The sequence below is a fragment of the Aspergillus melleus genome (genome assembly GCF_016097325.1).
Source record: "Aspergillus melleus strain CBS 546.65 chromosome Unknown contig2, whole genome shotgun sequence".
NCBI lineage: Eukaryota > Fungi > Ascomycota > Eurotiomycetes > Eurotiales > Aspergillaceae > Aspergillus > Aspergillus melleus.
In genome coordinates this window covers 1,876,228-1,890,807 of record NW_025763371.1, presented here as the reverse complement: position 1 = coordinate 1,890,807, position 14,580 = coordinate 1,876,228, and the positions used below count along the sequence as shown (strand labels likewise).

The 14,580-nt window shown below is 44.9% G+C and overlaps 5 protein-coding genes across 5 annotated transcripts; 2 read left to right on the top strand and 3 right to left on the bottom strand.

Moving 5' to 3' along the window:
• Nucleotides 1-660: 660 nt before the first annotated feature.
• Nucleotides 661-1,542, bottom strand: LDX57_003415 (NuoB/complex I 20 kDa subunit family protein; the record flags this gene model as incomplete). Its single annotated transcript, XM_046085061.1, has 4 exons — nucleotides 661-755; nucleotides 816-1,171; nucleotides 1,233-1,422; nucleotides 1,500-1,542. 4 exons carry the CDS (start codon nucleotides 1,540-1,542, stop codon nucleotides 661-663), a joined length of 684 nt encoding a protein of 227 aa, XP_045941024.1.
• A 448-nt stretch (nucleotides 1,543-1,990) lies between these two features.
• LDX57_003414 (uncharacterized protein) lies at nucleotides 1,991-2,362 on the top strand (the record flags this gene model as incomplete). The annotated part of the gene is made up of 1 exon (XM_046085060.1): nucleotides 1,991-2,362. One exon carries the CDS (start codon nucleotides 1,991-1,993, stop codon nucleotides 2,360-2,362), a length of 372 nt encoding a protein of 123 aa, XP_045941023.1.
• Nucleotides 2,363-2,986: 624 nt separating this feature from the next.
• Nucleotides 2,987-3,862, bottom strand: MCT1 (ACP S-malonyltransferase; the record flags this gene model as incomplete). The annotated part of the gene is made up of 1 exon (XM_046085059.1): nucleotides 2,987-3,862. The coding sequence occupies one exon, from the start codon at nucleotides 3,860-3,862 to the stop codon at nucleotides 2,987-2,989; it is 876 nt and encodes a 291-aa protein (XP_045941022.1).
• Nucleotides 3,863-4,703: 841 nt separating this feature from the next.
• Nucleotides 4,704-9,992, top strand: LDX57_003412 (putative nuclear pore complex subunit Nup133). The gene is made up of 4 exons (XM_046085058.1): nucleotides 4,704-5,187; nucleotides 5,262-5,331; nucleotides 5,381-8,707; nucleotides 8,757-9,992. The coding sequence occupies exons 1-4, from the start codon at nucleotides 4,861-4,863 to the stop codon at nucleotides 9,101-9,103; spliced, it is 4,071 nt and encodes a 1,356-aa protein (XP_045941021.1). The 5' UTR covers nucleotides 4,704-4,860; the 3' UTR covers nucleotides 9,104-9,992.
• A 932-nt stretch (nucleotides 9,993-10,924) lies between these two features.
• Nucleotides 10,925-11,850, bottom strand: LDX57_003411 (putative COP9 subunit 3; the record flags this gene model as incomplete). The annotated part of the gene is made up of 3 exons (XM_046085057.1): nucleotides 10,925-11,422; nucleotides 11,494-11,646; nucleotides 11,704-11,850. The coding sequence occupies 3 exons, from the start codon at nucleotides 11,848-11,850 to the stop codon at nucleotides 10,925-10,927; spliced, it is 798 nt and encodes a 265-aa protein (XP_045941020.1).
• Between the last annotated feature and the right edge of the window lie 2,730 nt (nucleotides 11,851-14,580).

Genomic DNA, 14,580 nt, shown 5'->3' with positions numbered 1-14,580 from the left:
TACTAGCCCACTAGCAGAGCCCAGCAGGTGCAGGCAAACTTCGAACCCATTGGACCGATATTGCCATCGGGATCTCTACCTTGAATCTCGTCCTGGTGGCAAGCTGTCGCACAGTTGCCCTACGATCTCCTACCCGACGAGCACTTCAAAGGTTGCCCAGTCTGATACCATATCCGTATCACCAGCATCGGGGAATGTCCTAAAATTAGCGTTAGGGGTGCGGCAAATATCTTCGTGTCGCTCAAGCCAATGAATATGGGATCTTGCATTTATTGCAAAATAGAACTTTGGTTACGTTCTAAGCCAGTGCTTACTTCACAAAGAGAGAGTATAGTCAGGAGAGGCCGGGGGAAGGGGAGCCCATGGAGGTAAAACCGTTGTGTGGTAATTCGCGAGGAAAACTATGACATAGCAGCACGAAAGCAACCAGAATAAGTAGCTGAAAGTGAAATAAAACTTAGAATTGTGACATCCTACTGATGGATTGATTGCATCCAGAACCTGGTCTAAAGTCGCAAAGGATGCAATTGAGTAATAAGTACACGTTTTCCTCCCAGGAACAGCACAGTAATTTTGCGTACACAACACGTACCTTGTCTGGTTTCCAGACAGGAGCCCCTATCCTCACATTCATGGAATGCGCCTCAAAAAAAAAAATAATCAACGTCTGTACCACATGCGCGTAATTCTTGTGTGCCTCATCTTCTTTTGAAGCTGGAAGATGCCATACATCAGTGCCTCCGATGTAGGTGGGCCTGCGACGGATGTTAGCAAACACTGTACAAGTGGTGGTAAATGACCAGGGGTGAACGAACATCCAGGCACATAGACATCGACAGGCACAATCCTGTCGCATCCGCGGACAACGGAGTAGCTGTAATGATAGTACCCGCCGCCATTTGCGCAGCTTCCCATACTGACAACCCAACGAGGGTCGGGCATCTGATCATAAACCTGCCGGAGAGCAGGAGCCATTTTGTTGGTCAAGGTGCCGGCGACAATCATGACGTCTGACTGTCGAGGCGAGGCTCGGAAGATGATACCTAATCGATCTTGATCGTATCTCGGCGTGGATAAGTGCATCATTTCGACGGCGCAGCATGCAAGGCCAAAGGTCATGGGCCAGAGAGAGCTCTGACGCGCCCAATTGGCAACCTGATCAAGCGTAGTCCTGCGCATAGGGTTAACACAGGTCGGAACTAATTACGCTTCATGAATGATGGGCCACCAACAAGACATATTGCATCGCCCCCTCCTTCTTCTCCTGACTCGGCAAAGGCACTTCCTTCCGTACCTTCCCAGATGCGGACAGAGGTTGGCCGGATTGGCCTTGTCGTTCAAGCGCGGTCGCTGATTTAGTGGAGGAGGTCGAAAGCATAGCGACGGTTTGAATCCGAGGTGTGTTTAAGAAGCCTGGTCGCGCTACCCAGTGTGAGCAAATCACATCTCGATCAGTTGAGAGGGAAAAAAGGAAGAGAGAAAAAGCAAAAGATACTTACCATGCAGCGCGCCCGCAAGGGCGCGTTTGGCGAGGAATGACATTTTTCGAGAGTTGGCAGATCAAGGAGCGTTGAGGGTGGAAGAGGGATTCAATGGTGGCGACCAGATATCGAGCAATTCATTTCGTCGAGGCTCCCGTCCGCATGTGGAGCCGGTTGTTCCGGGTGTTACAGACCTGGTATTGGAAATGGCTGCCAAGAGGCGTGAACCGGACTCCCTAGGGTGTTCGATACCGTAATGTTCGTGTTTCGGTAACAAACAGTTGAAATCATCGGGGAAGTAAGAGAAATTCAAAGCTGCTTCATTGGCCGCTAAGTGTAAGGTGGACTCTAGCGGCCAACTTCGTAGCAATAACCTGGGGTTGCTGGCCTGAAGTACGATAATCAACATTCCTTGACGATGGAAGTACTCAGGTCTTCCAGGCCAAGAATTGCCTGCATCAGCGTAATTGGAAAAGCTGTGCGCTCCTCCTTAACGACTCTAATGGTGTATGCTAACGGTGACCTTGAAGGACAACCCTCTCCACACCTCCCTCTTCCCACCTTACGTCGATTCTAGCGTTGAGTTCTCGTTTCTGTTGAACTCGTGTCTGGATGTATTTGAGATACGCCAGAAGCAAACCTCGGTTGATCAGGACCTAGGCCTGTTACATGCTGTGGATGAGCGATTAGCAGCATATGGCTGGCTTACTACGACCGGAGTGAAGTTGCTCGTGGTTGTGGACTTGATCGGACAGCCAGACTCTTCGAAGAGCGAAGGCCACAAAGTTTCTTCCGCAAATGGTGTGAAGGAATCGGATCTGAGGCCGGTACGCGTACAGTTGTTCATCCGGCCAGAGAATCCTCGGAAACCTTCGAACTAACGCCAGGGGCTTCTAGGTATTTCGAGCTTTACAAATGGCATATATACAACTTCTACAGAACCCGTTCTACTCTCCAGATGGCTATGGTCACGCAGTGAAAACGGCTAGTCCGGTGTCAGAGTCCTTGCCCATCACCAATTCTAGATTCGTCGCTGAAGTAAAGCGCATTGGCGACTCGTGGGCGCCAGGTGCAGCTTTACCGTGAACCAAGCTGCTTTGGCGCAATGCTGATGGCGGGACCGAATGTCCAATCCTCGGTCCACTTCGTTTCCGAAATAAGCACTATTACTCTGAGGATACCACTGATTGCTGAAAAGCCGGCGTTGATCTTCGATGAATCTAATAGGATACGGACCGGCCCCATACTTACGGGCGAAGTTATGTGCCAGATCATCTCGCTGCCCTCTCATATGAATCTAGTATGCTGGAAAGTGAGGCAACGCAGAAAACAGCTGATATATAGAGTTATCCAATGGTGATGTAGTAAGATACCGCAGAGATCTCCGCTGAACGGTGTCATACGGATATGAAAGCAAACCAAATGAAAGAAAGGAGGGCGGGGGAATAATCCATATCCAGAAAGCTCCACAATGCACGTACAGCGAAATGACCTGCGTGATACGTTTAGTCGCCCAAAAGGTCAGCCTCCGTTTGCTCCAGGGCAACCATAATCCTCTCAAGCTCGTGGGGATCGCAAATAGCCCAAACACCGCCACCCTGCGTGACAACTTTGCCAACGCCTTTCCCTACCAGGTTCCTACCAACCTTGCCGGGACCTAGGCCGATCCACCGCTTGACTCCCTCCTCCTGATCTAGAAACCTAATGCTTTCCCACCATCTCACCGTCTCAACGCATTGCTGTGACAGGAGCAATTTGAGCTCCTCTCGAGAGGCGAAAGGACGGCCAGAAACATTTGATATACACGGCATAAACGCCGGATAATTAATTGTGGTATGTTCCAGGGCACTTCTCATGTAATCGGCGGCGGGTGCCATGATGGGACTGTGGAAGGGGCTTTCACTGTTCAATCTCACAGCACGAGGATCATGACCTCCAAATTGGCGAAGCTGGATGAGAAGAGTTCTAATTCTTTCCAAACTGCCACTGAGCACTATTTGGTTTGTGGAGTTAATATTTGCGATCATCACATGTTCGATAGGCGGCATTCGGGAGCTTGAATCGTCTTTCAAACCGGGCGATGAGAGATCAAGAAATTCATGAATAACCGAGAGCAGCTCTTCCAGATGGTCCGGCTCGCATATTAACGCCACCATACCATATGTTTCACCAGACCGTTCGACGGCATATCGAGTGCACTGGGCCATTATTTCGGCCCTTCTGCGAACGATTCTCAAAGCATCGCCAAAGCCAAGGTAACCTCCAGCAACTAGGGCTGAAAACTCTCCTAGACTATGTCCAAGGGTAACATCAACGCGAGATTTGGTGTCAAAATCAAAACTTTCCTCCAAGATTCGAAGGATCAAGATCGACGTCGCCATTATGGCGGGCTGTGAATTTTCAGTCTTATTAAGCTCCGAATTGGGTCCCTCTAAGATAAGACGAGATAGCCCAAACCCTAGAATTGTATCCAGCTCACTGAGAAATCTTTCGGTGATGTATGGGAAGTCATGGGCCCAAGAGGCAACCATTCCTACCCGTTGTACCCCGTGACCTTACCAAGGAACTGTCAGTGGTGATGAGACTCGAAAGGCAAAGCAGCGAAGACAATTCAGACCAGGGAAGAAAAGGGCCGTTCGCAGTTGCTTCTTTCGCGAGGGTGTATAGAACTGCTTGTGGCACCTTGCGGGTTCAGATCTCGGCCGGCATTTCGAGCGAAGATAGTATGGCATAGTTTGGACATGTGACCCGATCTTTGGTTTGCAAAGAGCCGGTAGCATCTTGGATTTCGCCGGCCTTTGAAGTTTCCTGGTTCTTTTTATCGACGGGCAAGGATTGGTATACGAGCATTGTCATTCATGAAAGTTTGACAAGGCCGAGAATAAGCTACGCGGTGGATACCGGCAGGACCAGCCCAGAACTACCGCGTGCTGACGGTGACATCACGTGACATATGCGAGGCCTGAGCTGTCATTGTCAATCAGTGAGATTTCTTGCAATGTAGCGTTTCTAGGAAAAAAGGTAATGCAGAGGTATCCGGCAGCTTTACGACGCCAGTATCAGGCCAGAGCAGGAAGTAATTCATTGTAGGGAAGAACATTGTCGGAAAGGTCTACGACGGCATTATTATCGTCACGCTAGGTAGAGCTCACCGCCTTGGGAAAAGAGCAGCTATTTTGTTTTCCTTTCCCCGTTTTCACTTGCCTACTTACACTTGATTATGCGCAATCGAATTACCCAATACTAGCAGCACGAGTGCATGGTCAAGTCGACACTGGTTGCCAACGCAATCTACTCTGGCCTTCAGCCTCCAACCCAAATGAATTAAATATTCTCATGTTGAACGTCGCCCTTCGCATATACCCGATCGGTTGCGACAATGTTTGTACCAAAAACAGCAGTTACGTCTACGGGTCCCCTGCGCAACCCTCGAAGGCGTCAGCGCACAGGTTCTGATGATTCCGTCAAGCCACCAAGTGCTAAAAGGCAACGCTCCGCTTTGCGGAATGGAGATGTCGGGACATCGTCAGAAACCCAGGTGGGCCAGCATAGTTCTGATGAGTCTTCGGAGCATCCAATTCACTCAACTTCGGACGAAAGCGCAACATTCGCTGTCGATTCTTTCTCCAGTGCAAAAGCGATACCAATTAGGACCCTGCAGAAGAGTGAGAAAGAAGTTGACAAACTTGACGCTACTATTGTACTAGTCTGTAACACCTGTTCCTTGCCCTGCCACGCTGGTACCGCGGGAGCCGCTTTGCTAATGCCTCGGGAGGACAGTCGAAAACAGATTTCTATACAGTATCACAACTCCCTACATTACCTGATCAGCTCCGCAATTCGCAGCCTGGTACGTAAAAACCCCGCGCTCTATAACTCTCGTTAACAAGATCGCAAAGGACCCTTGACATGTTTTGCCGGAATCAGTCTGGGGTATGGATTGGCTATGACAAACTCCCATGCAATAATTTGGCCATATGCAATTGCTGCCTCGTCACCTTCGCCCGCCGATGTTTTCACAGTTTCAATACCTGACCCACACAAGGATTCTGCAGAAACAGTCCCTCTAGGCGTCTTATTATCTGCTGCAACGAATGGCGTTCCTGGCCTGATGATCATTGTGCCTCACAGTGGAATAATTGTTTACTGGGAAACCGTTGCTAGTGCAGCGTCTTTGGGGTTGCAGAGACAGAAACAAACAGGAATCCAGGCTCAGATAAACAATCTGTCTTATGGCGAGTACGCTACGGATTTGATTAGTTGCGAGCCTTCTGGGGTCTTAGCTACATTTTCTACCGGGCGTGTCGCACACATAACAGTCAGAGACCCCCAGGGCAGGCCCATGGTGAGTGTCAACTTCCTCCGGAATTCGTCAAGCAACAGTCGCGCCGGTAGCTTTTTGGGGGGGATCAAACACGTGCTTGGCAGTGGCTTTTGGAAGAAAGATCTAGCTGCTATTCGGGCAGGTCAATCCCATCAGCGAGGTCAACGCGATGTCATTATTGCCACCTCATCCGGTGTCATCGAGATTTGGGATACGCATTGGAACAATGGGAGCATTCTCAGGAAACAATTCGACATAAAGAGCCACCTCAACCAGTTTCTCAGGGCGCATTATGAGGCAATTACCGAGGATTCCAATATTCGGATCTTAGACTTTGCATTCCGGCCCGTGAAGAACAACACAAATTGTTCGCCTGTCGAGATCGCAGGGGCCTGCCAAATCCTCTTGGCTCTAGCACTCCCCGAGTCAAAAAACAACAGTGTTTCTCTGGTACAGCTCGATTTATCAGAAGAAGTCCGTATCGATTTTATCACTTCTGTCGATCTGTACAGCGCTTCTACTGGTTTGGACAACACCAAGCCTAAGCTCCTGGTCCCCCATCCTGGAGATACGGCATTCATTATGATAGGACACTCAGTTATACTTGCATCATTGACACACTTAAAGGGCCCAGTTGCTGGGGCCCCGTTATCCATCGATGCCGATCAGAAACAGCGAGTTCCACATGATTCACTCACTTTTCGCTCAGGCGAAGGCTACGAGATCTTAGGTTGTTGCCCCGAACACCAGAGTATCGAGAGCTCACCCCCTGCCTGTCTCGTTATGGTCCGGGATTTCGGCCTTATTCGGATCTCTGCCTTCCCGCGTCAGATAACAAAGAGCACAAACGAAAGTGTCAGTGTCTCCGCCAAGGAAAAAATCGAGCAAGCGATATTCTACGGGACCATGCTAGGCAACCCTTTGAGTCTGAATAGAAAGAGCGACCTGGCTTTCCCCCCAATTGATATAGAGCAGGCCGCACTGGAAATCTGCTCAGAGATACTGCACTCCACCTCTAGATTTGTACCCACGACGGCAATATCAATGGATCAGAACTTGAGGTCTCGAGCGAAGGCGCTTACAGATCTGGCGTCGCTCTTAATGGACCTGAATTTGACGATCAACCGGCGAACTTGGTGGGAGTTGTTGTGGGGCGCAGAGAAACTCGCGGCTCAAAGAGCTTTGTGGAGATGGGAAGAAAATGCTAGGGAAAATAAACCTTCCGGTCCAACCTTCCTCGGTCATGTCATTGGCATCATGAGTGATAAATTCAAAACCTGCAATGACAAGTCAGGCGGTGAAATTGATCCAGTGCGCAGCTGGTTACTATACGATACCTCTCGAATGGAACACATTGTTCCATGGATATACAATGCTATCAAGCCCCAAAAAGGACAACCTACAAGACAAGGACGAATGATGGCTGAGCAGATACATGAGGCTAGCGAGCTTTCCTTGGCCGTGTTAGAGACCGCTTTTCAATACCGAGATGAGCACGCCAAGCAGTACGGCATTGGCGATGGTTATCTAGAAGATGGGGTTTTGATTACCGGCTACAAGGATCTTCCGGAATTCTGGACTTCAAAGAGCATTAGCTGCGTTGAAACTGGTCACCTGTTAGATTTGGAACTTGACAGCTGCAGGCTTTGGATCCAAAAGCCAAGTTCGACTGTTGAAGCCCCCGAGCACCAACTGATCAAACGAATCGCGAAAAACTGTACAAGGAAACTTCAGGTTCTAGGCCAGATGCACAGTGAACGAGTCCGGTGGCTTAACGCTCAAGAAGACCCCAAATTGCTTGAAGAGAGCATCTCTACGGAGCAAGCACTTGTCAGGCAACGGAAATGGCAATTGTTCAAGCTAGCGGGCATCGGACAACTGAAAGACGCTATCGCCATGGCGGAGAAATTTCGAGACATGGGGGCTTTGGTAGAGCTCATAATCGAGTTACAAGATCAGACCAAGAGCCGGAATTTGCAACAAACTTTCCCAGGAAAGACCTCCGCCGTTGCTGCTCCTGGTAGCGAGTCGGAGGATCTTAGTAGGAAAATCAGCTTATATTTTGAGAAATTCGGGGAGCCATGGGCAGATGCCTTCTTCTCGCGACAAATCTCGATGGGCCAACCTGGAGTATTGTTCGCAATGACTAAATTTCAAACCTTTGTCACTAGGTTCTTACATAAATATCCAGCTTATTCGCGGTTAGGCTGGATCAATGATGTGCTTGGCGAACATAATTTCGACGTCGCTGCTCAGTCATTGGAAAACCTGGCCATTGAACAGGAATCAGACATCTGGAGCCATCGAGCCCAATTATCTTTCTCAAAGCTTGCCAAACTGGCATCATGGGAGGAGGGCAATTGCTCAGAGAACCCAGCTCTTCATCACGATATACGGCGTCTCGAAGACCTTGCCGAAATCGATGCAGTCCAGGAAGTCGTTCATGCCTACATTGCACCAGTGCTACAGGGCGCGATAGATCACAAGGCTGAAATCGATCTGGCCATGGGTCACTTTGGGAAATCAACTGCCGAGGACAGACCATCGCTTCATGAAATTCTAAGGGAAGCCTTGACTCGAATAATCAACAGGCAGGTCGTCGGTGTCGAGCGATTGGTCGATTTTTTGACGTTAATGGATTCCACTGGCGATACCGAACTCGATCAAAACGAATTTTCAGGAAAGGAATTCTATTTGGCTTTGCGTGCAATTCGACTCAGCCCCTATGGCCAACGCGACCCCCTATATAATGCGGCGTTGCAAAAGCTGGTATGGCGAAGATGCATGCTAAAAGACAATTGGATGGTCACAGGTCAGGCCGTCCAGGAAGTGGATCGTGAATTCGAGTCTTTCCTCTATAATTCCACTCTTTTCCGTACCCTCGACTTATGCCTAAAAGACAGTAAGTACTGCTGCTTCGAATGAACATACATCTATTAACTGTATAAAAGGACAAAACGAAGACAACAACGTTTCGCTCTTTGTACCCACCTCTCCTCGTGATGTGTCCCTCACGGAGTCGGATTTGAGTCACCTTGTTTCCCGGTTCCCCCTTGAGAAGCGCAGTCGAATTGGCCGTGATCTGGAGAGGGAGAATGAGACTTTAACTCAGAACGTCGAGAGCGGGAAGCTTGAGTTTTGGTTCAACCATCTTGTTGCATGTGCGGAAAACGCTGGATCAACGATGAACACAGCCAGTGTCGAAAATGGGTTTAATAACCACCAACGGCAGCTTGAACAATCCTCACCACGTTCACCAGAGTCGGTTGGGAAAAAGTCGCGCTTAAGTTGGCTTTGAATTCTTTTAACCTCGGCTCCTGACAACGTTTCTTTGGTTGTTTTTGGTTTGCTTCTTGAATCGCGTCCGACCGTCTACGAGTAATAGAAAAAGAACCCTGGCTCAATCAATGTGTGTGCATATCGGCTTAGTTAGGGAATTCTTAGTTGGGTGATCAACAACTACGTGTTATTTCCCTGGCGTTAGAGGAACATGCCAATCGAGTTCTTGATGAGGTTCTTTCGGGAGCCAACCCACATTTACATGGGTTCACAGTGCCCTAGGCGCGGTTAGGCGGACTAGGGTCGTGGTAAGCAAGGAGGGTGGTTTTATGATCTGCAATTCGTAGGCCGTCAATCGATAATTCAGACTCATGAGACTTATCTAGCCTAATGTGTATTCACGGGGATGCTAAAGGACGGCTGAACTTCATTCCGACCTAATTGCTCGATAATTTGCGGATCCCGCAGTCCCCATTACTACTACTACTGGCACTGCGAGTTTTACTGGTAGCGCTCCCATCTGCGATGCTAGTGACATCCAGAGTTTTGTCCAATACTTCTCCAAAGACGGGCTCCGGTTCGGTGGTTTCGAATTTTGTTCTGAATTCCCCAATGCCTTGGGTACTACTATTCGAGTGGCGTCGAGCGTTCGTAAAAGTGTAGTCATAGTCTTGAACTTCGTCGCCAGAGCGACCCCTACAATATATAATTACCATTAGGAGCGGTATTATCTGAAGAGTCAGAAGCTTACCAGTTCCTCTTTCCCCCGCCGTTTTTCTTTGTCTTGCGGGGATCGGCGTCAACTGGCCCAGACTTGGTAAAGTATCGGGGAAGTTGCTCGTGGGGAGCAGCCGATACACCATTGGCCAGCGAACGATCCCGGTAATTGGCCTTGTGGGAACGTGTCACTGGGTCTGTTAGTATGTTCGAAAATCTAGGCGGTCATATTTACTTGTCAGTGTTGCTCTAAAGCCAGCGAAGAGGCCCTGTGTGATGTGTCACCAAAACCTAAGCAACGGCCTTGTCAATGAGAATCGCACATCCAAGGAAAGGAGCAGAGTAAGCATCTCCAGAGGAAATCGAAGTCAGGGAGCTTCTTGATCAATTGGTGGGCGAGGAGAACACAATTTCGTACAAGCCTTGGCGGAAGACACCAGGTACCTACAAGTGTGCAAGTGTGGAGTATGAGGAGAGGACTGATAGTGTCTTGTGCGCGTCTTTATTTTGAAAAGCAGAACAAGTAAAACTCAAATCGGTAAATCAGCGAGTGGCTCTGCGTTGGTGAACAGTGGTCAATGTCCTGCAATGACATATCGACATAAATCTGGCTATTGCTGATCAGGTGTTGAGGGGCCATGAATTGGGAAACAAAGACCGAGAGGCTTATATGGAAGATCTGATGTATACTCACAATTTCCGCTAGTATTAGGCCGAAGAATCTTGGGAATAGCAATTGTTCATCCCGGTAGGTGGATGGGAATGTTCGAAGGTTGCGGTATCGATTTCTTTATAAGTAGCTGCATGTGACATCATGCGGGCTGTATCCGTATCAGGCAAGGACTGCGGGGTAGAACCCGGCCCAGCCCTGCGATAAGGTCTAGGCTCTCTCCCGCCGCTGGCAAATGAGCATCGCCTTGGGATATGTAGAACAGACGCACCTACGTATGTTTGTACAATAGATGATTCAAGCGTCAATGTTTACCGCGGAGCGCCCACTCTGTTAGGTTACCATCAAAGCCAAAAGTACTAGTCTTCCTATGCTATGAAAATATGATCATTTACGCATGATGTCATGAACCAGAACGAGCAGAACAGTTGCATATTCAGTAGGCATGACGGACTATTGCATATCGTCCATAATGTCCTCGTCACCATGAATATGATCATCGGCTTCATCTTCAGCAACAAACGAAACTCTCGCCGGGGTATCGGCACATCTTTGATTCTTGTGCAAGAATTGGAAGAACTCGTTGCTAAAACCCAGGTCTGCTTTGCCATGATCAATGCCACTCGCAACACTTTTCACCAAGCGGCTTTCCAATTTCAACTTTGCCTGTAGATGGCGTTCCCAGTAGAGAGGCTGCCCCCTCTTCGACGCAAAGCGAAGCATCGTAGGCTTTGACTGGTCCCTGAGATGAACCAGGACGGCACCGACACGCCCCGACATCACAAGCGATGCCACGTAGGTCTCAGTTTCCCTCGGGGACAATTGGCCAGTGCTAAATCGATGCCAGGCTACATCTGACAACTTGAGAGCGGAAAACGTCCTTCCTAATTTCAGGATGATAAATTCATCAAAGGCGGAAACCAGCTGTGATACAAGACCCGTATTATTGTCCTAATCAATGATTAGCATGTCGACATCTTTTTGCCAACCTATTTCTACTAGACAGTATCGAGATGACGTACTATTTGCCAAATGGAGCGACCCAGTTCGACTTCTCTAGAAAGTTTTCCAAAATCACCCTTTCCAAAGGCTTCCGCCAACGACATGTACGGCTTGGTCAAGGCTTCGTATACTCTCATCACGTGTGAAGAAGCTACTGATGGGGCTGGTGCCAGCTGTAGCGATAAAACATGATTAGTCGGTGACAACAAACAAGACTGCCAAGGTGATACCTTTCCATTTCCCAGCAAATTAACTAGAAGCCATTTCTTGTACGCCTCTACCATGATCTTGCTAACGGGTCCTGTGATAGGAGAGGAAATGACTATACTCAACCAGTGAATCGCCTTCTCCCAATCCTTGAGCACAATATACACCATAGCCCCATAGAGGAAATACGTCAGGTGGTCTCGATATGCCAGCTTGGCCGAGAATCCAGACCCTTCAGAGATGATGGCTGTGTTGTGCTCGTGCTCCGTGCAGAGAACCAAATGGCGGTATTGCTGATAGCCTTGGTTGGAAGGATTGGGCAAATGACACACCTGCCGATCAAGGATAGGTAGGGCATGCGTGTATGTTTTCGCGAGAAGAGACAACCTAACAAACAAAAGATGGACTGATGTGAATGTGTCGGGTATACCAAGCCGGGAAATGGAGTCTCTGATGACCAACACGGCTAGATGTGGCTTTTGAAGTCAGTAGCCGCGAGTCAGTGGCATTTATGACCTACCTTCGATTCTGCCTCTGCGGCTTCAGCGACGAGCTCGATAAGCTGGCGCCACTCTAGGCCCGCATATCGAATTTGGATGGGATCAAAGTGTCGTAGGAAATGAATGGCATTCAACCATAGCCTACCGCCGGGCAGGAGTTCGCTAGGTATAATTGTTTTGGTTTTTTTTTGAATGGATTGCACGTGCAAGTGGAAGACGCATAGGTAAGACAGGCTATGCTGGGAAGGGTCCAGGTTCTAAAAACACAATGATCCAGATGAGCCCACAATTCCCCCGTAGTGTACAAACAATTTCTGTTTCTCATTGCATTGGCCTAAAGGGGCAGCTTACATTCAAGATATAGTCACTGGACGATGCGATAGCAGGTGTGTTGCTGGGGTGCTTGAGAAACGCAATCAGATCATTTAGTTGGTTGTTCCAAGTTTTCTCACTGCTAGCTAAGATCTGTGATTGCGATGACACGGATGTCAGTCGAGGGAGGAGCTCCGCCATCCTTTTTATGTGTTACTTGACGGATATCTGTTTCGCTTGGGAAGGCTAGGGTAGGAAACAATACTAGAAATTAGGCAGGTTGGGAGGTGATAATTAGTTAATGGAATGATGTTGCTGAGGTAAACATCAACTGAAGGAGCGCTTGATCTCGGCGCCTGATTATAAAGGCGGTCTATAGATCCCAGGTAAAGGCTTGCGTATTCTTTTTTAGGGTCGCTTTTCGTATTACAAGTAGACCATATTTAAGAGGAGAATTACAGTATATCCAAAATCTATAGGAGTTCATAGTAATAATAAGTGCCTTTCATTTTTCGATTACTCTACTTGTGCGCTATCGATCTCAGGCCAGTGGCCCAGTATTTAGCTTTATCCGTACGCCCCGGCTCAGCTGAGCATGTGACATGACTGACCGCCTATCTAGAAGAGCTCCAGAGAAGATTCTGATTAAACAAAAAATTATTTTAATAAATCTAGAAACATATATTAATATTTTTGTAAATAATTATTATTGGTTATTTTACTGCCTCCTGCCATCGCCTGTCATAAATGGCTAATCTTGTCACAGCCTAAATGATAGCATTATCAATAAATTATCGTCTTCTAAATTAATTGTTTCATTTTCAATTTAAAAACATTTTTTCATGGTTTTTTGCAAATTTTCAAATATTTTAAATTAATATCATTTATTTAAATAAATTTATTCCATTTTTTAAAATAATTAACATTCATTAAATCTTGTTTAATATTATTGACATTTACTATATTCAATTTAACATCATTAAAAATTATAAATTAATTTCTATCAATTATATTTATATAATTTATTTTATATCTTTAATATACAATTATATAATTAAAATTTATTTTATCATTAATTGATTATATTCGAATATTTTAAGATTATTTTATATTGAAAATAACATCATTTTAAATTAAAATAGATTTAATCTAAATGTACAAATTTGAAATAAATCTTTAATGCATTATTTTTATTATTTATTTATTATTTTATGTATTAAAAGATATTTATAAATATAAAATCGAATTTTTTCAAAATCTAATTTTTTTAGATAATTGATTTAATCCAATTTAATAAAAATTTATTCATTCTTTATCATTTTTTTTATTTTTCTTATTTATAATATTTAAATTATATAATCTTTGATTATCTGATATCACATAATTATTTTATATATCAATTATAAATTTAAAATATTTTTCATACATTTTTTTATATTTTTTTTATATAATTGTTGTAAATATTATTCGTTATATTAATTATATTATTTTATTTATTATATTTTTATTGATTTAAATGTTATTTTAATTTATTATAAATAGAAATAAACTTAATTTTATTAAAATTCATGCAAAAAATTGTCATTTATAAAATTATATTAATTTAAATTAAAAGATTAAATCTATTTTATCAAAAAAATTTATTATTTTAAAATTATATAACATTAATTTATATATAATTTTAATTATTTAATTAAATTTGAAAAATCAATTCATTTATTAAGATTTTATTTGAAAATATAAATTAATAATAAAGAAATATTGTTATATGAATAAAGATTTGATATTAATTTTAGTTTTAATTAGAAACTTTTTTTGTTAATTAATAAAATTTTCATGACTAATCAAGATCATTTTTATAATGTATTTTATATATTTTAAAAAAAATAAATGTTAAACATTAAAATTTGAAAATAAAATATTATTTGTTAATATTATATATTAAAAATCTTTATTGATTAATATTCAATTAATTTTTTTATTTTAATATAAAAAAATATTTATTTCAAAATAGTTATATTAAAAATAAATCAAATTTATTAATTAATTCGAATTTTATATAATTTTTTAAAAATGATTTTAAATCAT

What these genes read in the sequence shown, in the direction of transcription:
- LDX57_003412 (XM_046085058.1), top strand. Translation starts at nt 4,861, where the DNA reads ATGTTTGTACCAAAAACAGCAGTTACGTCTACGGGTCCCCTGCGCAAC. An exon ending in TTGACGCTACTATTGTACTA is followed by an intron (nt 5,188 to 5,261) that starts GTCTGTAACACC and finishes TCGGGAGGACAG; the next exon opens with TCGAAAACAGATTTCTATAC. An exon ending in GCTCCGCAATTCGCAGCCTG is followed by an intron (nt 5,332 to 5,380) that starts GTACGTAAAAAC and finishes AAGATCGCAAAG; the next exon opens with GACCCTTGACATGTTTTGCC.